This window comes from Dioscorea cayenensis, chromosome 7 (genome assembly GCF_009730915.1).
Source record: "Dioscorea cayenensis subsp. rotundata cultivar TDr96_F1 chromosome 7, TDr96_F1_v2_PseudoChromosome.rev07_lg8_w22 25.fasta, whole genome shotgun sequence".
In the NCBI taxonomy this organism is placed as follows: Eukaryota; Viridiplantae; Streptophyta; class Magnoliopsida; order Dioscoreales; family Dioscoreaceae; genus Dioscorea; species Dioscorea cayenensis.
In genome coordinates this window covers 27,275,836-27,300,800 of record NC_052477.1, presented here as the reverse complement: position 1 = coordinate 27,300,800, position 24,965 = coordinate 27,275,836, and the positions used below count along the sequence as shown (strand labels likewise).

The 24,965-nt window shown below is 34.4% G+C and overlaps 4 protein-coding genes across 4 annotated transcripts; 3 read left to right on the top strand and 1 right to left on the bottom strand.

The window, feature by feature from the left end:
- Positions 1–6,448: 6,448 nt before the first annotated feature.
- Positions 6,449–11,493, top strand: LOC120264310 (U11/U12 small nuclear ribonucleoprotein 65 kDa protein). Its single transcript, XM_039272117.1, has 12 exons — positions 6,449–6,747; positions 7,392–7,463; positions 7,719–7,928; positions 8,348–8,429; positions 8,512–8,685; positions 8,785–8,943; positions 9,046–9,219; positions 9,703–9,790; positions 9,975–10,033; positions 10,436–10,501; positions 10,752–11,064; positions 11,154–11,493. The coding sequence occupies exons 1-11, from the start codon at positions 6,503–6,505 to the stop codon at positions 10,833–10,835; spliced, it is 1,413 nt and encodes a 470-aa protein (XP_039128051.1). The 5' UTR covers positions 6,449–6,502; the 3' UTR covers positions 10,836–11,064; positions 11,154–11,493.
- Positions 11,494–12,305: 812 nt separating this feature from the next.
- On the top strand, positions 12,306–13,778 carry LOC120264904 (thioredoxin-like 1-2, chloroplastic). Its single transcript, XM_039272793.1, has 4 exons — positions 12,306–12,634; positions 12,799–12,975; positions 13,069–13,233; positions 13,333–13,778. The coding sequence occupies exons 1-4, from the start codon at positions 12,392–12,394 to the stop codon at positions 13,579–13,581; spliced, it is 834 nt and encodes a 277-aa protein (XP_039128727.1). The 5' UTR covers positions 12,306–12,391; the 3' UTR covers positions 13,582–13,778.
- An 876-nt stretch (positions 13,779–14,654) lies between these two features.
- LOC120264903 (transcription factor Pur-alpha 1-like) lies at positions 14,655–18,081 on the bottom strand. The gene is made up of 5 exons (XM_039272792.1): positions 17,679–18,081; positions 17,507–17,554; positions 15,507–15,650; positions 15,166–15,408; positions 14,655–15,079 (listed from the first exon to the last, which is right to left on the bottom strand). The coding sequence occupies exons 1-5, from the start codon at positions 17,931–17,933 to the stop codon at positions 14,933–14,935; spliced, it is 837 nt and encodes a 278-aa protein (XP_039128726.1). The 5' UTR covers positions 17,934–18,081; the 3' UTR covers positions 14,655–14,932.
- Positions 18,082–20,282: 2,201 nt separating this feature from the next.
- Positions 20,283–23,121, top strand: LOC120264518 (pentatricopeptide repeat-containing protein At5g56310). Its single transcript, XM_039272333.1, has 2 exons — positions 20,283–22,677; positions 22,887–23,121. Exon 1 carries the CDS (start codon positions 20,419–20,421, stop codon positions 22,042–22,044), a length of 1,626 nt encoding a protein of 541 aa, XP_039128267.1. The 5' UTR covers positions 20,283–20,418; the 3' UTR covers positions 22,045–22,677; positions 22,887–23,121.
- The last annotated feature ends 1,844 nt before the right edge of the window (positions 23,122–24,965 follow it).

The window sequence follows — 24,965 nt, the reverse complement described above, 5'->3', positions numbered from 1 at the left end:
TACATGCATGGAATTAATTCTTCAACATACCAATATACTCATTTTGCATAAGTTGAAATTCAAACCTGTCTTTTCAATAAAATATAATACTATATATAAAAGATCTGATGCCAATAAACTTAAAACTTATAGGTTGTCATTAAATATTCAATGCTTATAATTATATCAAAAGTATCTCTTTACATAACAAATCAATTATATATATATATATATATATATTTAATAAATAAAAAAATCACCTTTTCTTGTCATGTCTAAGAATATCCATTAAATTAATAATCATTTAGTTAAAATTTTCATTTTACATGTGTAATTTGGAGCTCCCTCGAGTTGCTCAATGATCTTTTTATGCAATTTTTTCATAATTTCAAATAGGAGTAGACATTGATTGTTTTATATTATCTAATAGATCTTAAGTAAATCATTTTACTATTAATATCAATATTACAATTTCTACCATTTATTTCAGAATTAACAAACATGAATTTTGATCCAGCTTCTAATATAAATAGACTCAAGTTAGAAAATGCATGCATTTCTTGACCTCCTAATTTTTCTTTTTTAAATGCATGAGCTTCCTTAACTATATTATTTTCAGTTTTATATATATATGAAAAAATTAATTATAAGTTTATGAAAATTTTAAAATATCTCAGACATACCCTTTGATATTTGAATTTTCCAGATAGTTCGTCTTTTTTCTAATAGCTTATTTTTCAGTCTATGCAGCACATTTTGTCCGTTTATTTAATTTTACGACATATACTTCTCACTTAAAATGTATAGTTTTCGTTTAACATTATGTGTTTTCGTGTAACTACATAAGTTTTCACTTAACATACAATACCTTTTTATTTAATATTTGACTATTGCGTTTAATATCTGAAATTTTTATTTAATATTATGTTTTTCCGTTTAAAAAACTGAGAAGTATTTTCATCAACGTCAGTTACTTTTATGATAAAAAGATAGAAAAGTACGATACCAGAAAAAAGAGATTTTCTATGAATACTCAAATTCATAAGTGTGAATAACCAAAGTTTATATGGACTATTTGTTCATTATATATATATATATATATATATATATATTAAAACAACCATGTATTTTCACATTTGTTGGCACGTGCACATTTGGTCCTATTTCATGTCAAATAGCAAGCATTATCTTGCTACAAAATTAGAAGTAATAAATAAATAAATAAATAAATGCAGATGTGTGCTATCTACAACCAACATAGGCTTGTAACCGTGCTTGAAATTGTGCAAAGAGGCTGTGAATAAGTAGAGTGCTTGTTTGAAACAACCGTCTTTACTCTCAATTTTAACTACTATGCCATTGTACATCTTTAATACCTCTTTGGCTAATTGCAATAGCAAGTCTTAGCTTGCTACATTAACACTAAGGATATATCATTCATGACATCCTTTCTCTTTCACATATATTTTGTATGACAACACAAGAAGCTTGTGGGACATATTGACATGTCAGAATATTAAATGATCCTTGAGCTTCTATAATTAATGCCTTGAATGTGACAAATTAATAATAGTGTAATGAATATGACTTGGTAAACAACTGACCAAAAAACTTAGCTAGGCATTGAATGTCAATATAGAGATATTTGCAAGATAGATAGACATCTAAATAATAAATAATAAATAATTAGAAGGGTAAATAATATGGATGGTTATTACAGCCCTTACAATAAAGGACACACAAACACATGAATAATTAATGTTTTGAAATCCGACCCGGGGTATGACCCTAGAAGACTTCAGATTATGGGTTAATGGTCGAACTAGATTGACGTGGTCATAAATATAATATAAATTTTTTTATAAATATAATTATATATAAATATAAAAAATAATATATTATAAATTATTAAAAATTTTAAAAAACAACAATAGAAAGTTCAACAAATAAATAGTTCTTCTTATAATTTATAAATATTAATTTCAATACCCTAAATAAAAATTCAAACAAAATACAATATAATACTAAATAAAAAGTAACGCAATACAAGCTTTTTAAGTTTCACAATACAATCTAATAAATAAAACTTAGGAATAAGGCATTGAGTTTTGATTTTGAAACAAATTTTATACATAACACTCATATACTTACATATTTATTATTTAAAGTTTTAATTTTAAACGCATAATAATATAATTGGGTTGACCCAGCTCGACCAAGCTAGGTTGACCGGTTTATCGGGTACTAGCAGGCTCAACCGGGTCAACATTGTATCCTGACCCGATCGGGTTTCTTGGCCAGGTTCGGTTTAACCGGACTGAACCGACTGTGTCAAACCCATGTTTCAAAACATGGCAAATAATGGATGCTTACTTTGTTCATGTGGCAAACAGAGCTCTCTCTTTTGTGTGCTTTACCAACTTGATCTTCATGAAAAAACAAAAGGTTCTTATAGATTACTATTAAAGTCAGAAAGGATATATCCGATGAATGAAATTACATATTTAGGGTGTTTTGCTGCATTTGGACTTACGGTCAATTTGGCTGTAAGTCAAAATGCAGCATTACAATTTGATTAAAGTTACCCGGTCCAGAGCTCATCTTTCTCTTCTTCATCCTCTACTTCCCACCTCCGTCTACACTCGCTATCGACAAGCTAGATGAGGAGATCGAAATGGCCTCCTTGGCCTGATCGCCTCTCGGTGTTCCTGCGATTGATTGGGTTCTGTCATCTAGGATTGCGAATTCGGGGTTTTTTTGTTTCTAGGGTTTCTATGGTGTCTAAGGACGTCGTGGGGAAGAGCATGGGGGAGTCGGCGGTGAACACGATCGTAAACCTTGCTAAGGAGGCGAAGCTTTCTAGAGAGAATGTTAAGGCTGCTCAGTACGTGATAGGGAGCGTTCTCAGGTCGCTCATCACTGGTGGTGTCGTTGGTGGAGTGTGAGCCCTAGATCCTTGCATTCATTTGATTAATAATATTTTTTTTTATCAGTTCTTTTGTTTGAATGGTTTAATACTGTGAAATTATCGAGATTTATTATTGTAGTTGGTGTCGTGTTGGTAAACTGTTTGTTGGTGAATGGTTATTGGCGTCGCTTTATTATTGAGATTTATTATTGTAAGATTGTTATTGTAATCATGGATTGGTGACTAGTGACTTTATCCATTAACTTAAATCCATTTAAATAAATAAAATATGTTAAATTTAAATAAATAAAATAGATTTAAAATGAAATATTAAAAAATTTATAAAATATAAAATTTTTTGAAAAAAAGAAGCCAATCTCACCACTTACTTTACATGGTTATTTTAACTCACAATTTACATCAAACCAAATACTTCAAAAGTAAATGCAGTATTTTCTTTTATAGGAAACCAAAGAACCATGATGTTAATTAAAATACAGTCATTTCAATTACATGCGGGGCTGTTTGGTTTGATGTAAGTAGGTGTGATGTAAAATGTTTTACATGTAAAAGTTCATTTTTTATGTTTGGTTTGCTGCAAAACCATCACTTACAAATAAAATAATTCACATGAAGACCCCATTTTACAGGATTTCAACTTACAAGTAAAATAATTGGGTGTAAGTTGAAATCCTGAAAAACTTATTCCTTACCCTTACTCTCTTTTCCATGTATGCAATACCTTCAATTCCTAATCCCTCCACCGAGCTCCAACAAGCCATCATCTCCTCACCTCTCCACCGAGCTCCGACAAGCCATTACTCCTCGTCGACGAAGTCAATGGCGTCGCCAGAGACGAGAACTTCGTCCCAGAGCTGTGATTTCTTTCTTGCAGTTTTGCGATCGAGAGATCAAGATGGCTACGAAGCTCCCGACGATGATGATGGCGTTGGTGTTGCTGGCGTCGGTGGTTCCTGGAAGATCCCTTCGCTTCGACCCTCAGTTAGCGAGCACCAAGTGCACATCTAGAAGGACATTAAGATTGACGTCATGGCCGTCGGCAAGTACTTCGTTATCAATCCCTCTGATTCCGATCCCCTTCCTAAAGCTTATGGAGTCACTGTTATGGTTAGGGTTCATGCTTCATCTTCTTCTTCTCTGCGGAATCAATTGGAGAATTAGTGATATTTGGTGTCGAAAGCCCTCAGATCTGTTGATTTGGTGGTCGTTGCTTGTTTTCAGGTGACCTAGCTGTACGGGAATAACATCCACTTCGATGGAGACTAGGGATTACCTCGATTTTTTTTTCCTGATCATACGCTTCCAGTTAACATCACTGTTATTATTATGCTATTAGAACAAGTGTTGAAAGAAAGCATTGCAAAATCGTGAGACTACATTAATGGTAAGCAAAAGAGTATTGTGGTGGTTTCTTTACTATCATGTAAGAACTCTAGAATTGAATATTGGACTAGTATATCATGTAAGTTCTGCTTTTATGTATTAGGGGTAGAATTTATGCTGGAGGACAATTTATGAATGAAGACTTAACTATGAAACATATAGTTTGATGAGTTTCATAAACTTGATGATGCTACATTTCAAACTGATTTTTTTAATTCCTTATTATGTATTTCACGGAGGAGCAAATGCAGGACATGAACAGAGTAACGAACTCAAGAATGGCATGGTTGAGGTTTCTTTCCCTTGCTGTCTATTTATCAGTTGCAGGCTTGAAGCTATGGCTTTTAAATAAATAAAATAGATTTTAAATGAAATATTGAAGAAAATTATAAAATATAAAAACTTTTGAAAAAAAGGGGTAATCTCACCACTTACTTCACATGGTGATTTTAATACACAATTTACAACGTACCAAATACTAGAAAAGTAAATACAGTATTTTTCATTTACATGCAACCAAACAACCATAATGTAAGTGAAAATACAGTAATTTCAATTACATGTAATTTGACTTACAATGTAATTTAAAACACGGGCAAAGAGTACCATGGTAATAAAGTCGAGAATGTTATATGCCATGGAATGTTGGGTTAATTTATAATAATCATGTTTGGTTGAGAACACATGTTAGGGTAAATTTTTTAGTAGGTCACTAAACTTTAGTTCATTTTCACTTTGATCATCAAACTTCAATTTGTATCAATTTGGTCATTTAACTTTAATTTGATTTCACTCGGTAGTAAATCAAAGGGATTTCTACCCAAAATGAATGATGTGGCTCTTTTTCGATGACATGGACACCTCCAATAGATTTAATAATGTGTCATGGGGAGGATTGACTAGGATTTTTAGATAGCTATATAATCAATTAGGGGTTGAAATTCTTGATTTATTGCCTGATTAAATCAAATTAAAGTTGAGTGACCAAGTTATACAAATTGAAGTTTGGTGGTCAAAGTGAAAATGGATAAAAGTTTAGTGACATAGTAAAAAATTTACCCCCACACATGTTACTTGTTACCACATTTAGCTGGCTATAGTAATCAACTTAACAATGTTCTAAATTTCTCAAAACACTTTTGCATTTACAATTTTAAGCAAATTAAAATTTAAAGTAAAATAAAATTTACAATCAAAATAATTAAATTATAATACTAAAAATTAAATTTTTATATATGTTTTTCAAAATAACTTTATATATAGACCTGTCCAAGGGCTGTTTATCCGCCCAAGCCCAAAGACCAGCCCGAAAAATGGGAGGGCTTGGACAAATATATAAGACCCGATGTCCGGGCCTTGAACAAAAAAGAAGCCCATTTTGAAAACGGGTCGGGTTTGGTTTTCATTATTAAAAACCCATCCCCTCCCGGCCCGAATTATAAAATATATTTATTAATTAATTTTGTATGTATATATATAATGGTTTGAATTGCCATTGATTATTTATTAATTAGTTTTCTATATACTTATACAATATATATTTATGTTGATTACCATTGATTATAAATTTATAATGGTTTGAATTTCAGTTGTTTGTAATTTAATAAATATTTTGCATTTGGTATTTTAATTTTTAAGTATTTTGTAGAATAATGTTTGGTCATATTCACATATTAATATTATTGTTAATTTTTTTTATAACTTATATATTATTTGATGAAAAACCTATTTGGGGTGGGGACTTGGGTAGAGATTATGAAATTTGGGAGGGTTTTGGTAAGAGTTAAAGACCCAGATTTTTGGGCGGGGCTGAGCTTGGACAAGCTTAAAATTTACTAATTATTGAATATGACCCGGCCTGAATATGACCCGGCCCATCCCATGGACAAGTCTACTTGTATATAAATTTTTAAGAAAAATTTAAAATTTATAAACATAAGGTATATTTATTTAGAAAAAAATTCTCAAATTACCACCTATTTACTCTAGTAATTCAATATAGCCAGTAATAGTATTATTAATATTACCATCGTCACTAATAATAATAAATTTTTATTATTAAAAAATATCCGTATGAAAACATTACCGTAAACCAAACTGCTAAACATATTTAAAAATCCGAGCAATTACTTAAAATTAGAAGAAGAGACTTTCCCTCAGAATAATAGGAACTCATTACCGCGAAAACCCTAGAAATTCTCAGAGCTCTCAATGTCGATGTTCCCGCCCTACCGCCTGCCGGTGGCTCCTCCTCCTCCTCATCCGCCGCCGCCAGCGCCGCCACCGCAGATGCCAACGTCGATAACCAGTGTGGAGGAGCAAGCCGCTGGCCCGGCGGAGGGGACGGTGGCGACGCTGCTGGTGCGGCATCTCCCAGAGGCGATAACCCATGAGATGCTCTCTCGACTCTTCTCCCATTATGGGGCTTCCTCTGTTCGCCCCTGCGCTGGTGGCAGGTAACCATCTTTCTCTTCGGCATGATTGCTATTTTATTGGCGTAGAAATTTGAGATCTTTCGTTGTTTTTTTTTTTCCCAATAATTTCAATGGATTGTTGGGACATGAATTGGGTTAGAGATTTGGTTTCTCATTGTTACGGTAGGAGGTGCTTGAGATGGTAGAACTCCAACTCTCTCGATGCGCATTGAACCAAATATTTGGTAGGCATGCTTCTGTTTTGATTTACTGTGACATGTCTTAGAGCTTGTTAAAATCGTTGCATGGTTTTTAGGTTGCTTGGTGAATGGGAAAGATTTTGCTCCTGCATTTCCTTTCTTTATGCTAGTGGTAGATGTCAGTTCAGAAATTTCTTGTGATGTTTGCGCTGGGTTTATGTGAATTAATTTGTATGATGAATTGATCAATCTATTTTAGGGTTTACTATAGGATTTTCAGTTAACAAATTATTTTTTTTAAAGTGGTTTTTTACTTTTGATGGCGGAACTAGCCAGGTTTACGTCTAATATACCAAGAATTACTATTATTGTTGTTTGTGTGGTGTTTAGGCTTGAAGCACTGGCCTGATTTTGATGTAACTAAATGTGCTTGTTGTTTCTATTTTTTGTTCATGGAAATTTATCTTATGTTCTTTTTGTTGGCAGGTTGCGTAATTGCGCGTTTGTGGATTTTAAGGATGAAGGTTTGGCCAGTCAAGCTCAATCTCAATTGAACAGGTGCTTATTTGGATGTTTTATATTGTTTTTTTAGCTTTACGCTTGATTGAATGAATTTGCAATACTATTAGACCCTAAGTGCTTTGGACATTCAATTCATTTTCTCAATTAGCTTCTATTAGTGCAAGTATCATTTACTCTTATCCATGGGAAAACTATTATCTAAAATTATTGTGTTAGTATGTGTGCTTTTTGCTCATTCTCAATATTTTGTTTTATGCGTTCAAGATTTTAAAGTTGGGAATTATGTTTCAGGTTGAGATTTCTTGGAAATGTCTTGACAGTAGAGCCAGCTGGTAAAATAAATTTGAGGAGCACTCTTCAAGAAAATGAAGTGAAGCATGCAAAGGATTTGTATGGTCCACCTGACTCATTGTCGAAAGACTCTGTGAACAACATATCATCCCGTTTGGAGCCTATTTCTGCAAGACTTGGTGTGGACTATCCATTTCCTCCACATCTTGAGTAAGATACTTTGCCACAAATTTTTATTTTTATCATACTAGAGAATTTGAATTCAGCTTTTCTATAATTATCTTCTGGATGATTGTGGATAGTCATTACTCGTAAATTCAATGTCCTTAAATATCTCTCATTATGGTTTTCATTTCATGAGGGATATGAGAGAGAAAGGAATTAGAAAACAACTTATACTCCAGAAAAGATAAATCTCCAAAAGATACCTCTTTGCCAACAATACACGTAGGACATTGACCCACATTGCTTTTGAGTTTGTTGGAATAAAACTGATGTACTTTATTTTCATTCTTGCTCCCTAGATGAGCAGGAATTTGTCATTTACTGAATATATGGCTCTTTCTTTCTATCTTGGAATTGGATAATCTTCGGTTTATAAGATCCTAAAAAGCACAGTTGTTATTCAGGTATGTGTATCCCCCACCTGATGGAAATATCCTGACCAACATTGTCAATGCCCTCATCGCTGTTCCACAATTTTATACCCAGGTTTCAGATAGTCAGTTTTTGTGCATTACATATATTTTAGATCCTCTACTTTCTATCACGTAAATATTGATTTTTGTGGCAGGTTTTGCATTTAATGAATAAAATGAACATTCCTGCTCCATTTCGCATGGCATTGCCTACTCCACCACTGCCGCCCTCAGTGCCTGCTCCTTCACCTCCCCCACCACCTCCCATAACAGCAAAGCCTCATACGGCTGATCTATCCAGCGATGAATCCGAGTTGGAGTCATCAGAAGTACGTAAATTTATTTATATTAGTTTAGGATACCATGCAATGCAATGCTGTGGCATTATTTTTTTAAACTCTAAATTTATAATTACATTGTGTTTGTAGGATGATGCTGATGGTCACTGTCGAAAGCGTGCAAAACGAGAATCCATTGTAGGCCCTGCAGTTGATAAAGATGTGTCGCATGAAGCTGTTGGCTTGAAACCTGCCACCTTGGTACCAAAAGAGGTTCCATTGATTAAAAAGAAAAACCCTGTGCTTCAGGTTGGCCTTTATCTTATGCCACATTTGTGTATAGGATATATATTTTCCCTCTGCTGAAAAATGTATAAATTTCTATACTCATGATTGATTAATTTGTTACAGATAAAAATTTCCTCCAAGACAAATCAAAAGGAAAGTAAAGATATTGATAGTAGTGCAAAAGAACTGTTGGAGCCCAAGGAAGAGAATGCGGATCAGAAACCTTATGCAACACAACAAGAAATAAAGAGTAAGAAATTGCCTCCAGAGGAGATTCTGTCCTTGCCCATGTTTAAGGTACATGCAACTTGGATATCTTAATACTTAGTTTATGATTTCATATGCCAAGTCCTTGAAGGTATACCTATATTTTGTGTTATTTTTTGTCACAAGCTCATCGTGATTGTATTTTTTTTTTTTTAAGTTGTTTCTGTTTTGTCTCAATCCTGTAATTGGGTTACTATGAAGATTTGCGTGAAATGTGTCTTCCCTGGTTTTGGTTTATTGCGTTAACATGCAGAGTGGAATGTGGATTCATGCATCAGGGTACATTTAGAAATAATTATCACTTTCATGTTTGAACTTGGCCACCAATGCTGCATCTTGGTTTTTGTAGAAAATAATTATTAATCTACATATCTGATCTTGATTGCAATAGCACCTTGGATGTTTTTCATTTGTGATCTATATATATAGTCCAATAACATAACGTCCCTGTCATTTTTGGATAGAGGCATGCTATATCTTGTAAATAATTTAAGAAATAGTTTCTTTTTGCAGAATTATGCTGCTGGTAACCCTGCTAATGTGTTGTACATCAAGAACTTGGCAAAGGATGTGGTTGTTGATGATTTCCACTTCATATTTGGTAAACTTTCAAACATCACTGAAGCAAGAATGTTTCTGCTAATTACATGCTTCCTAGTTGTTGACTTATCTTAATTATTGTGTGAGCTAATTTCTAATTGTGTGTGGCCATTTTATTGATTCTTTGCATGCAATACTTATTTTAGACTGTTCTCTTCAACTTAAAGCCTCTTGTCATTTTGCAGGGTCACTTTTTAAAAGTGCTGAGGGTGCAAGATCCAGTTTGAGTGTTAAGTTAATGCAGGTGAGATGCTTTTACTGAAGCTCTTCTTTGGAGGTCGTGCATATATTTTAGTCCTCTAGTGGCATTAATGTTTTGCTACTAACTTTAAATATGTTTTCAATTTGGGGCTGGCGTTTTAGACGGAGAACATCTTGCTTGTTCTCACACAGGACTGATTAGTATCAGAAAAATACATTATGACAGTTGCTTTTCAGTATTTGACTCTGCGGGTTTGTTTTGTTTGTCCTATTTAGTGCAATATGCTTGCCATTGCCTATTTTTCAGCAATGTTGATGTTTATCTTTCACCCATGGTTTAAAGCCTTTCTTTTAATCAGGAAGCAAATTGCATGGTTGATAAGAAAAGATGATGCTTTGAAATTAAAAAAAAAAGATGCCTGACCTTTTCTTGCTTTTATTTCAGGAGGGGCGCATGAGAGGCCAAGCTTTTGTGACATTTCCATCAGTAGATCTTGCTCATAATGCTCTGGTACGGGTCATTATCATTTCCATTGAATTGATTGTTGATAATCAACTTTTTACATGTGCAAATCATTTAGCTCTAGGCATAGGCTTTTATTTGCTGCATCAAATCCCATTTCAGTCTTTGAAGACTTAATTCCTAAGCAAGTGTAATTTTACCTATTCATGTAGGCTTTTCTTTTTTTGTTTTGGCTTGATTTGGGGAGATGTACACAATGGTAGAAAATCTAAAATTTTCAAATGCTGTGCTTTTGCAGAATTTAGCAAATGGTTATGTCTTTAAAGGAAAACCAATGATCATTCAATTTGGCCGGAATCCTTCTTCTGGTAAAACCGGTTAAGCTGGATTCTGGACTTAAATGTAAACATAGAACTTATTGCAATGATCCACTGGTTAGTAATAGTTCTTCAAGCTCTCCAATTGCCAATGGTTCTTAGCATCAAGTTAATGATTCGAATCAGTTCACTAAAGACTACTTCATTACAAGCTGGAAGGACAGACATCACGAACTCGGCCTAAATGACCGCAATCGGGTTTGCTCATTCTGGTTGCTGACGAATAACTCATAGGTAAGTTACAACTTATGTTTATCTGAGTTCAAATGAATTTGGATATTTTCATCAGTACTTCAGATTAATATCTTACAGAACTTTTTCAGGAACTCTTTATGGTGATTATGGATACTGCCTGGCATTTCAAGTCATCTTCATGATCAAGCTGCATTTATTAAGATATTTATCATTGTCTTGTGGTTGCTTGATGTTGGAGGAAAACGCCAGAGAGTTTCAATTTTTTATATGGCTACTGGCAGCCTGGCGGAGATATTTTCAGATTCATTCCATTGTGTATATATTTAGAAACATTTTTTTTTTCAATGTTTTGATTTTGCTATGCTGATCTTGTATGTTTGGCTTTATATTTTTCAGACCATATGTTTGTTGTTAGGTTAATGTTTTATATATATTTTGTATAAAGGCGAAAAGCGTCTATTATGAGTATGCCTATAAGATATTTTAAGAATCAAACTGAGATCATTTATGAATTTCTAGCCAATAGGCTAACAAGATATTTTAAAAATTAAAATAGAGTTAATAATTTTTGTCATGTAACTTTTGGAGGAGAGGAATTTTTTTTTCATGCTAATTTAGTCTAATTTTAGTTACTTAATTAAAATGTCTCATAAAGATAATTTTGATAATTCTATGTAAGTAATAAATATAAGCAGCTGTGTAAATGAGAATTAACATGAAGGTTGGAATATATTAGTACTATATTAGAGTCAGGACTCAGGAGAAAGCGATTGAGTGGTATTATTATTATATAATTTAGATTAATAAAATAAATTTAACAATTCCCAACACCGGAAGTTTAGTAAGCCAAGTCAAACCCACAGCTCATCAGACCCGAAATCTGTATTGATTTTCTCAGAATTAATTAGTCTATAAAAAAAATATTTAATAAAAAATTCTGATATATAAAATCACTTATTTTATCACCCTTAATATAAATTAATATGATTTTGTTACAGTAGATAAAACCAAATTTTTTTTTTACTCAATCCACTGCCACGCTGACGTGGCCTTCTTATTATTATTTTTTTATCCACATCTAAACAGTTTGCAAACAGGATAAAGACCAACTCCCGTTCTTGAACGTGCCAACAAATGAACCATCCACGTGGCGTTATCCTAAATCATCGCTTATTTAACGGTCAGATTTGTCTTGTCCCACTAATGGACGGTCAGGATTAAAGATAAAAGGATAATACTAGGGAAACTTTTTAACGCCTTATTTGTATCTATCTCTTGTTCTGAACCTCTTGTTGTTCTTTTTCCCTTTCTGTTCTCCGGGTCTCTCTCGCTGTGATTTTGGGAAAAGCTTCGATCTTTGGGAACCATGGCGGAGGTGTTGAGCCAGAGCAAGCTCCTTTGTCCAAGTGAAGGACGGTCTGTTTCTCTTTCGCGGACGAGGAGGAGTCCTTCTCTTGCTGCGCTTCATCTGGCTCCATCTCCGAGTTTTGTGTCTTTGAGGTTTTCTTCGTCTTTTTCCTCCTCCGTCGGTAATGGTGGTTTGGTTTTAGGAGATTGGAGTCGAAGGCGACCTGTGGAGAGGAACGCCATTGATGGTGTCCATGCGAAGGTATGTAGAGGTTTCCAAATCCCCATCTTTTTTCAGAAATTTCCTTTATTGTGAAGTTCCTTAATGTTTCTTTGATTTCATTAATAAGAATTTTGGATTTGCTTTTTTTTTTAAAAAAAAAAAAGAAAAACCTAATTTGATGAAAAAAAAATGTTGATTTGCAGATGAGCCTTCGCATTGGGAAGTCTGTGAGATGGTGGGAAAAGGGACTGCAACCTAACATGAAGGAGGTCCAATCAGCACAAGACCTTGTTGATTCTTTGTTGAACGCTGATAACAAGCTTGTCATTGTTGATTTTTATTCCCCTGGTTGTGGAGGCTGCAAAGCTCTCCATCCCAAGGTAGTTCCATTACATTTGAATTTAAAAAAAAAAAAAAATGATCTTTTTGTTTGCTGAATTATGTTTGGAATGATATATTCTTCTTGTTTGCAGATTTGCCAGTTTGCAGAGTTGAATCCAGATGTTCTGTTCCTCCAAGTGAACTATGAAGAGCATAAGTCAATGTGTTATAGTTTGAATGTCCATGTTCTCCCTTTCTTTAGGTTCTACAGGGGAGCTCATGGCCGGCTTTGTAGCTTCAGCTGCACCAATGCAACTGTAAGAGCACTTATCTACCTCCCAACTGAGTTTTTGGTCTTTTACAAATCATATTACCTTTTTTTTTTCTGAATTATGGATACAATTAACATGTTGCAGATTAAGAAGTTTAAGGATGCATTGGGCAAGCACAACACAGAGAGAAGCAGCCTCGGGCCGGCAAAGGGCCTCGAGGAATCAGAGCTCTTGGCTCTTGCTGGAAATAAAGATCTCTCATTTAATTACAACAAGAAACAAATGCTTGTTCCTGCACCAGATGATGTTGCAGAAGCAACTCCCATCTGCCCAATGTTCTCTCCAACAAGAGTCCTTAAAGGTTCTGAGGACAAGGTTCTTAGCAAACTTTGATAAAATAGAGGAGATGGCTCACTGTCATCCCACATTGTCATTTTGCTCTCCCTATTGTACAGTTTGTTACCTGTAAAGCTTGTCAGATGGCTCTTATGAAGAAAATGTTGTGTTCTTCATTTCTAATACCAATGGATGAACTTTGTATCACTGAGAAATCAATGTTATCAGAAATATATCTTCCTTTTTGTGCCAAATTAGCTCTCTTTTCCATGTGTATGGTTGTTTTTCATTGTGAATGAACTGGAACTGAATACAGACCACAGTAAAAGTTATGGTTGATTAGTGTTGCTTCAAGCAAGCAGTTAGCAGATAAACCAGCAAGGTGAGATATGTGGATAATGGCTCTTTCTTCAATGATGGGTGGTATAATTCTTTGTGAAGAAGACACTTGGCCCTTGATTTCTTGTTTGGTAGTGTGAATGAAAGGTTGATAAGGCCAACGACTCTAGTGGTCTACTAGTATTTAGATCTTTGTTAGAATTTTTCACAAATTATGAGAGTTTGAATTATGAGTGCGGATATATTTCAGAGTGTTCGTGATTGTGTGCAGGGTGGTCCAAACGTATGCGCAGGTCTCGTTCTCACTTGCTCTGCTGAAACTTATGTATCCCCTGCTGTTCTTCAAAACTTGAGGTAGTGAATATAGGCAACGTGGCTTCAGTATCAGTCTTGCAAATGTGCTGTGCTTTCTGGATTCTTCACTTGTTTCTGTTTTTGTTTGTCTCCTGAATTTGTTTTCTGCTGATGATTTGTCAATGAGAGAGAGAGAGAGAGAGAGAGACAGATGTGGTAGTGTTGGATCTTTTACAACAGGCAGCAAACAAGATGAGCTCCATGATATTTATGATCATTATTCTCATGAGGACCACTTTCATCCATCAAGAATAATAGCTTATAGTTTATATCAATATTTCAAATTGAATAATTTTCGGCATGATTGTTGCCTGTATAGCATAGGATGAAGATCATTGTAGCCAGTAACTCTTGATAGGTTCTGTAAGTCTGTAAGCAAGAAACTAATGAATGAGAAACAAACTTGAGAGAAAATATTCACCAGTACTAACAAATCATATTTGCAGAACAATCACTAGACATCTTTACTGAGCAAACAAATCTTTAAAAACAAAGAATAGCAGGAAATTGTACACAAACAGAAACACCTCTGTCGCATTAGAAGAGGTATTTCTAGTATTTTTCGATATAACTAACAAACCAACAACCATTATATCTCAACCCAAACCAACAACCATTATATCTCAACCTATGCCACACGAACATGAGAGATTATTCATAGACACACAAAGAATGGAGAGAAGGTATTTCGGGCAAATGAAGGTAAACAACACAATCATCTCTGCTCCACATTCCGCACATTCATGCTGGTCAATGGTTCTAGTCGGTCTTGGGATATCTCCACAAAATGGCCAATTGTTTCATGGAACTGCCTCAGCCCAGACAATGGAAGGATGATAGATGAACGATCGGCTCCTATGACCTGCATGTTACAATCAAAGAATGGAGTTCATGCTATTGTTATCATTCCAAGTACGCATAACAATAGATTAATTGATTTCACAATACCTCAGATATCCTCAAGAAATCACCCCTACTATTACTACCTAAATCAAAGAAAAACCTCTTCTGATCTGCCCTCATAACTTTTGATGTTCCCAAACCTCCAACTTCATCCTGAGAGGGCAGTTCAAGTAACCGATCAACATTGAGGTCTGATCCAGTGGCCAGTTGTGTACTATGCCCAGCTATGAATCCAGCCCCGACATCATCTGAGAGACCAGGAAGATGTTCTGAAGGTTCCATTCGTTGCTGTTTGATGACAAGAAGGTAGACACAGTTTAGCATATGGCACTTCCAGACAATAATCAGGTAATTCATTCATAAGTAAATGCTCTATCAGAACATACCTGGTCAGGTGCCATGAAAAGCTGCGAGGCTTTCTCATTTATCTCTAACAAAATATTCCTAAACGCTACCCATCCTTCTCCACTAGAGCTTCCAGCTGGAACAATTATTGTGCTGCGATTTCTGCTAATAGACGCTTCTGAGATCTACATAAACAGCAATTTTACTTAACTGACCTACAGCTGCACTAAGACTTACGTCAAGTTCAGAGCGCTACTCAGTATACATAATTGTGTAAATGGTACTGACATAACGAGTATGTAAGATTGGTGATGGCCTAAATACTGGCATAGCAGTAAAAACATGTGCATACAATCTGAAATAATTTTACATTTATGCAAGTGATTCCAAAAATGATGGGCATATGTTCTGTTGATCAGTCCTCGACTAATAATATCCACATTGATAAATAAAGTATATTTCAAAAGCCTTTGAAACTAAATCCTTGCACAATGTTATCTAAGTTCTTTTCTTGATACAAGCTTTCTCAGACAAGAAAATTAATGAAACCACCATCTTTCACTAGCCTTCCATAAGAAAAAGGGACACAGTAGAGATCACATCATTTAGCAACTAAGAGACAGGACAATAGAAGCACCACTCATTCTAATTAAATTCAATCAAGAAAGATGATCTGACATAGTGTCCACAAGAGCAATTTCCTGCTACTTCAGTTATTTTTAGTTATAGATATGGTTAGAATCAAATTGGCACCTTATCTAGCTATGCTAATGTGAAATAGTTGGCATTTGAAGAAGTGCAGCTCAGGCAAAGGGTAACATTAAATGAAGCTCACATATTGATTGTGCATGTCAGTACATGTCAAGAATAAAAGGCAGTTTAAAAACAATCTACCTTTTCCACATGCTAAATTCCCGAAACAAACAACTGCAATGAATTGTTCCATCTTTTGGGAAAGATTTGAAATTAACGACAATGAGAAAAAGATTTTAAGCACGAACTTGTGATTGGTTCACCACAAAAAGTAGGATAGGTTACTCAATGACCAATAACAATTAATATTTTTTCATTCAAAACTAGTAGTCAACAAGGTGAACTTCGAAAGGTTAACTTAGGAATCCAGTTATGAAGATTGCACCCCAATAGGGAATTTTAGGTCTACATTCCATGATCAACCCTGGATTCTATTCATATAAATAGTGGTGATATAATAAATACTACAAGACAAACATGTCCAGTAGTTGTCACACATGGCTGTATGTATCTTCTCTAGCAAATCAATCAGCTCCTCTCATGTTAAATTGCAAGGGTATTTTTTTTTTTTAAAGGAATTTATACTCTAAGAAAAACCTTAAGTCTTCATTCTTGCTAAATGATACTCTATCATCATTCTATTAATAAAAATAAAACCATCACCTTTACCAAAACTGACAGTTCTAAATTTGAACAATCATCATATTCAGAAAATTTTCAAATCATCCTTTTATTATTTGTTTTGACTGAAAAGATATAGAAACTATATGTCCAACAGTCTCCAACTTCATCTATAAAAGTGACCAAAACTTAAGACATACATTGTGGCATCTTTCCGTCATCCAAGCATTTCCATGATACCTCAATAGCTTAATCAGAACCAAGGTTCCTAACTATCATTGGCTACAATTTTCTTCTTTTCCTTATTTTTTTATTTTCTTTCTTTTTTTAAAAAAACATTGCTTTAATAAACTTTTAACACTTCCCTATTTCATTCCTCCGCTAATACAACACTAATATGATATCCCAATTCATCTGTTCCAAGCAGCATGCATACTTGAGATTTTATCCAATGATCAGGTACACAAACAAAACAAAACAAAACACAACAGACAGAATTACATCAAACAGAAATTAACTAAATTTCAGCTTAATACACTTTCCCCTTCAAATTCATCTCATCATTACAACATACCAACCAAAACAAAGAAGTGAAAAACGTTTGTATAACTTAAACTTCAAAATTCAATTAAAAGTAAAGAAAATAAAAACACTAACAGAGTCATACCTTCAAAAACCGACCCCTCTTATTCTCACCAATATCAAAGTAGAACACCTAAAATAAAGAGAGAAAAAAAAAACACCATCAAACACTAAACATTAATTAAAAAAAAACAATTTTTATATTAAAAATATTAAAAAAGAAAAAGAAAAAGAAAACAATAGAACAGAGATTAGACCTTTGTCTCAAGCTTCAACTGCTTATTAACAACCTCCTGCTCATCAACACTAGCATAATAATCAAACAACTTAAGAAACCAAGCAACACCATCAAGAGGCACGATGATTGTACATCGAGTAGCAGAAGTCTTCTCAGAGATCTTAAGGTACTGTCCCCGAGGATTCTCCTTGAGATCGAAGTAGAAGAGTTTGTGCTCGAACTGCAAAGTCCATGAGAGGAGCTCAACGTCACCGCCCCCGGGTCCTCCGTCCATGGAAGTCTAACGGAACGAAGAGAAGGAAAGAGGAAGCGAGTTGGGGGGATAAGGATTGTTGCGGGTTAGGGTTAGGGTTAGGGTTAGGGTTAGGGTTTGGTGGGTGGGGAGGATGATGGCGCCATTGGCTTTGACTTGTGGGGTTGAGCATAACATAGCATACCAAAGTTTTTAACGGTTTCATCCCGATCTTCTCGCCAAAGAGTTTTTACTACCGCTCCATCTTCTTCTTCTTCACTCTTCCCCCGCGTTTCCACCTCTTGGTAATTATTATTTTATTTATTTATTTATTTTTAATTTAATTTATTAATTAGTTAAATCTGAGTAAAATTTTAATGTTTGTTGTAATTTGTAACGGGTTCATTTCATTCGTAACCACTAATTTTTGCATTTAATAACGCTGTGATCATAAATTTTTTTTTTGATAATATAAAAATTGTTTAACTTTGTTCCGATTGTACTTATGTCCACGATGACATGTTTTAAAGTTGTTTCCAGTGAATTTGCTGATGTGGCGCTAATGTGGTGTTGATATGGCGTCAGAAATAGTCTTAAAATAGGTCACTGTAGTCATAGATATAACCGGAATAAAGTTAAGTGGACTTTTGTGTTATAAAAAAAGTTTTGTGACCACACTGTTATAAAATATAAACATTTGTGGCAAATAAGTGAAATGAACCTTTGTTGTGACCTATGTTTGTAATGACTGTCATGTATAGAGATGTACTAGTTATAATGGCTTAATAACCTCGTAAGAATTTATTATGTGGGGAAAAAACTAATACACAAGATAATGAAAGTTTGTTACGTGCCCCTAAAAATAATATATGAGATGCACTATTTATGGTGGCTTAGTGATTTCTGAAGAGACCTATTATATAAGATGGACTAATGCTCATATTAATGAAAATATGTTATGCGCTTAAGATAATATATAAAGATATTATAATCATGGTGCTTTACAATCTAGAAGTGTACAGAACATTTCACGAATGGTATTGCTATAGTATGATCATGGTTGCTCATGGAGATTGGAGAGTACTTTTTTTACTGTTGTACTAATCAAATGTTGGCTTTAAAATATTCAAAACAATGGGCACAGGTTTATATAATTTATTTTATCTGGTTTTTCATGCAATTTGAAATTTAAAACAAATATTTTTATTTTTTATTTTAAAAAAAGGGGAGAGCACTCATAGAACTTGAATTTTTGACTATTAAGTTGGGAGATAGATGAAAAATCATTGCTTTATTATTGGAGGAATGGTAATATAAGACCATTGTGGATAGTGATAATATTCAAGTTTATTAAATTGAGCTACATTATTACTTAATAAATTATTTTATAACTTTAAAAATTATTTTTAAATCTAAATAAAATAAAATAATGATATATTTCTCGTACTATATCAAGTAATCACCGCGCTAAATATTTTTTATATTCAGAGATTAAAATGCATAAAAAATCAAAGTTCAACAATCTTGAATATTTTAAAAGTATATGAGTACAAAAATGAATATGCAAGCAAACTGCAAGACAAAAAAAAGCACTTAAAACATTACTTATCTTAAGTAAAATTTATTACTATTTTTCAATTTATATATTTTCTCAATCTCAGTTATATATATATATATATATATATATGTCAACTGAACTAGTATAAATAATTTTGAGTTTGGATGTTGTACTCAGACAAATGTTTAGTTTGTGTCATAAAAATTGTGCATAATAAGGGTACATTCATGATTTTACACACTATATATATATATATATTGGTTTAAAAAATAATTAATAGTGGTCTGTTTGGGATAGCACATATCTATGATGTAAGAATATATTGGCATTCTTCAATTTTTTCTTGAGATGACTTCATGTTTATACATATTTTTTATCCATTTTTTTAATTTTTTTAAAGAAAAATTATACATATACCCACATCCAGGAATCACCGTATCCTAGCATACAATTTTTTTTTTTGAATAAATAAAAGAAACGAAAGAAATAATAATAAAAACCATCATTCCAAAAAAAAAAAGACTCTAATGTTTCTAATGATACTCCCTCCATTTTTTTTATCTGTCACAAATTCAATTTTTTTATTTTTTAATATCAAAAACATTTATTATTTTTTTCAAAATTATTCTTAATACTCTATTCAATATTTTGTAAGAGAAATGTGAAGATATAATTTAAAGATAATTTTAAAAAGATAACTAATTTTTTATAATATTTTGTGATATAACTTAAGTTTATTGGTGAGTGAGATTCGGTTAACTATGACAAATAAAAATAAACAGTATTTTATATTAAATATTTCATAAATATCAACTAAAAGTTTTACAGAGTATACAATTAATTAAATATTGTTTTTCGGAAGGGTATACGCGCAAAAACTTCGTGAAGTCGTTTACGTAATTACTTCTTTTTATGGGGGTTTTAATGCAAAATTAGTTCACCGGAAAGATCACCGTGAAGACGACGGCAATGCTTCTTCCGAGCTGGGGTCATCTCCGATGCTTCTCGTCATCGTCTTCATCTCTCTCCCATCTCTCCTTGATCTCTTCTCTACTGAACAAATGCTCAACCTTGAAGCACATCTCGCAAGCCCACGCCTTCATGCTTCACCGAGGTCTCGACATGGACGCCGTCCTGCTGAGCAAGCTCATCCTTGCATGCTCCCTCCTTGGCTTCACAGACCTCGCTTATTCGATCTTCAAACACCGAGAGTGCCATGATGTGTACGCCTATAACACCATGATTAGAAGTCTCTCTCGTGCTGGCTTTGCTAAAGATGCAATCTTTCTGTTTAATGGAATACAAGCGACGGGTCTCCGGCCTGATACTTATTCTTTCCCTTTTGCATTGAAAGCTGCTGCGCATTTGTCGGTTCTTGAACTCGGGCAAGAGCTTCATGGGCAGATTGTGAGGCTGGGGTTTGGTTTGGATGTTCATGTGATGACTGGTTTAATTCATATGTACTCTTTTTGTGGAGGTATTGATCATGCACGCAAGCTGTTTGATGGAATTCCTCAAAGGGATGTGGTTGTGTGGAATGCTATGGTTGCTGGATATGTTCGGCATGGGGAGTTGGAGAGTGCACGGGTTCTTTTTGAGCAAATGCCAGAACGGAATGTGATCTCCTGGACGGCGGTGATTGCTGGTTATGCGCAGATGAATCGTGCTGCTGAGGCTATTGAAATCTTCAGAAGAATGCAGCTTGAGGGTGGTGTTGATCCTGATGAGATTGCATTGTTGGCGGCATTATCTGCTTGTGCTCAATTGGGTGCTTTGGATTTAGGGGAGTGGATTCACAGGTATACAAAAAAGCGTGGGTTTTATAAGATTGTTCCCTTGATGAACGCATTGATAGACATGTATGCAAAATGTGGCAACATAGAGGAAGCATTGAATGTCTTTGAGAGCATGCAGAGCAGGAGTGTTATTACTTGGACTATAATGATTGCAGGGTTTGCACTGCATGGGCTTGGCAATGAAGCTCTTAATATGTTCAAGAGGATGGAGATGCAAAATGTTCGACCAAATGATGTTACTTTTATAGCCATCCTATCTGCTTGTAGTCATGCTGGACAAACTGATTTAGGCCGCTTGTATTTCGATAATATGAGCAGTTGCTACAATGTTGAGCCTAAGATTGAACACTATGGATGCATGGTTGATCTTCTTGGCCGCGCTGGTTGTCTTAAAGAGGCAAGAGATCTTATCAAGGATATGCCCTTTAAGGCGAATGCAGCCATTTGGGGAGCTCTTTTAGCGGCAGCGAGAACCTGTGGCGATGTTGAGCTCGGAGAGTATGCATTAAGGAAGCTTATTGAGGTAGAGCCTCATAATAGTGGGAACTATACACTCCTGTCTAACATTTATGCGGCACATGGGAAGTGGGAGGGTGTTGGGAAGCTGAGGAAAATGATGAAGGTTGAAAGTGTGAAGAAGGTGCCAGGAGGGAGTTCTATTGAGGTGGATGGCACAGTCCATGAATTCACTTCTAGAGATGGGTCTCATCCTTGTTTTAAGATGATATACGAGGTTTTATACTCAATAGATGGACACTTGAGGATACGCGGGTTTCCACCAATGTTGTATGGAGAGTAGCTTGACACGAAAGTAGGATGAATGAGAATACTTGCATTGAGAGCTGATACTATTGCCTGAGTTTCACTCAAGAGTCTGCATTCACTGCAAGCCATGTTTCAAAAGATCCCAGCCATCAATTTTGCCTTGTTTCACTTATTTCTCTTATTAAAATTATTAAGCCAGATGAAAGGAACACTTGAAGTTGAAGAAAGCTTAATGAAATCAAAGAGGAGACTCTAGAAGCAGTTTGAGATTGAAGCAAAGTTATCTGATTCCCATTGCAATCAGAAAGTGATGTGAAGGTACAGGAATTTGACTTGCCACCCCTCAAACCATTGTCCAAACGATATATCACGTTGTACATCATAAACTGATTTGAAAGTCTCAAAATGGATTGGAATATACTGGCAATTTCATAGCAGCTGGCAAGATGAGTAATGAAGTCATGTGAAAGAGTTTGGGGTGTCTAAACTGGAAAGTCATTAATAGTTCATACAGTTTTCAGAGCCGCTGATTAAGTTGCACAAGCCTTTCATGTGACATTACCTGTGGATATTCAATGTGAGGTTATTTAATTTTCCTAAAAAGTTCTTCCCAACTTCCAGTCAAGAAAGGCTAAGAAACAGCTTATGGATGGAGACAAAATCCGGAGTATGTTAAGTTTTTCTCTATAACCACAGAAAGAGTACCTCAATAGTTATCATTCTAATGCCATTGTTTACATTTACATTAATATGAGTACAGAGGAAAGTGGGGTCATCTAATTGAACCCTACCCGTGATCACTGTCCCATAATAAAGTTTTCAATGGCCCACTCTTGTTTAATGACAAAGGTCTTTTACTTGTCTTTTTTCTTGCAGAACTTTCTTGATTGTTGTGGAGCTTTCATTGTTTATTCACATCAAAACGAAAATATTGTCACTCAATCAAATGTTCCAGGTATCTTTAAAGGTTATTACTGCATTTTATCAGTGAAATGTTAATCAAGCTGCTTATTAACATCTAATGATGAATCAGTTCATTGTCTGTCTCAATGCATTGCTTAGGCAGATTGTAACAATTAAATAATCATGCAGAGGCATCACTATTATTTGTTTGTCTAGAATTCATGTAATCACACTTTAAGCCAAAAAATGTGAATTGCCAATTCTTTCCGTGAAATACAGAAGTTTGTAGATTTAATCAAGCATACTGTTCTTATTTAATTTGAGCTGATCATTGCTGCGTTTGATGTCATTCCCTGAAAAGTAGTGATATTCCTGTCACATCTTGTAACTTCTATTTATGCCACTCCCATGTGTTTCTGTTTATTAGTATTGATTAATTAATTACTGACAATAAGTTGTGCTGCACTCTGTTACTTCCATGTATTTACATTCAATTTTTTTTTAAAAAAATAAACATTAATTAAAATTGTACAATTCATGCCACATGTAAGGAGTATGACCAAGCATATTAAAAAAAGAAATCAATATCTAAATGGATATCAAATCCATTAATATAGCAAGTATGCTAATTGGAGTCATAATCAAAAGATGTCAGCTAGGAAAAATGTAGAAACCATAACTTCAAACCAGATACTTGCATTAAAAATTGTGCCAAGTGTCAGTAACAGGTAAAAAGCCCCAAAAGGAAATGGTCCTGCATTGTTTCCAACTACATAGATTGAATGATATCATCCATTGTCTTGTTTGAACAAGGGCCATACCTTCCCACGCATGTCTGTTCAGGCCTTTCCAAAGTAGCAACAGCCATTAGTGTCATTCTGAAAAAGGTTGTTAACTTCTAGTGCATGGGAAGAGAAGAATCTTATCTTTCCAAATTTGCATCATATGATTGAGAAATGCCCCATGAATTCAGAAAAAATAAAAGACAAAAAAAAAAGCAAACCTTTATCATCATCATCTTCCATGAACTTCCCTTCAAATTTCCGTCTCCTTATAGTTCCATGATTCAGTCAAGTTTTACTTTGTTGTTCTTCTTTGTGAGCATTCTTCTAAACACATTGCATCCTTTAAAAAAAAAAAACAATACAATTGCTTTGGACTTCAGTCTATATCGCATCAAATACTATGTTATGTAAGACAAAGCAAGAGAAAAACAATTTGAAGGAACGCAAGTTAAAAATGATGATTATCTGAAGAAGCCAAGTGAATGCATGATAATATGGTCATCAAAGGCTTTGCATGAGTAGCAGGAAACAACATGTAGCCAAAGACAACTTGCCGACTTCCTCATCTCTATAATTCCATTTGAGGAACAAGACTGATTACTCCGACCGAAGAATCGGCAAGTCATCCTTGGCTGCACCATATTTCCTGGGCCTCCATGCAAAACCATGGATGGATATGAGTATTGCTGAAATTTCAAAGGAGAAGCTAAGGAGAAGATAAGTGTACTGTGTATAGGAAGGAGGCCAATGGTGTTTATATAGAGTTGTCTGGGAGTAGTGATGATCAACCACATTGCAGGCATGTTTTGAGGAAAAAATAACTGCAATTTTACTGAATAATCTTCATTAATGGTAGCGAGAAGAGCTTCTAGAATAATATTCAGTCTGAAAATTTTTCCAGCGTGAAAAGTTGTACAGTTTGCTTGATCTAAACAGTGATGAGTAAGCAGTGAAATGAATCAGATAAGGAACAAGATCCAGATCTGTGAGTCAGATTGAAGTTGAAAAGTTTTCATTAGTTTATTTGTTAATTACTTAACTTTTACATGTCTTCAGATGTTGTTAGTTCAATATAAAATTGCAGATATATAATTCTGAGGACCTTTGTGAAGGATCCATCCCTAGAGACAAACCAAAGGGCAATGCTTATGCAGAGCAAGAGAAGACAATAGAACATAGAATATATGTACTTTTTACTGGTTTAAGAAAAGTACAACAGGAATTTACCAAGCAAAATTTTTACTATCAAATAATACAGAAATTACAA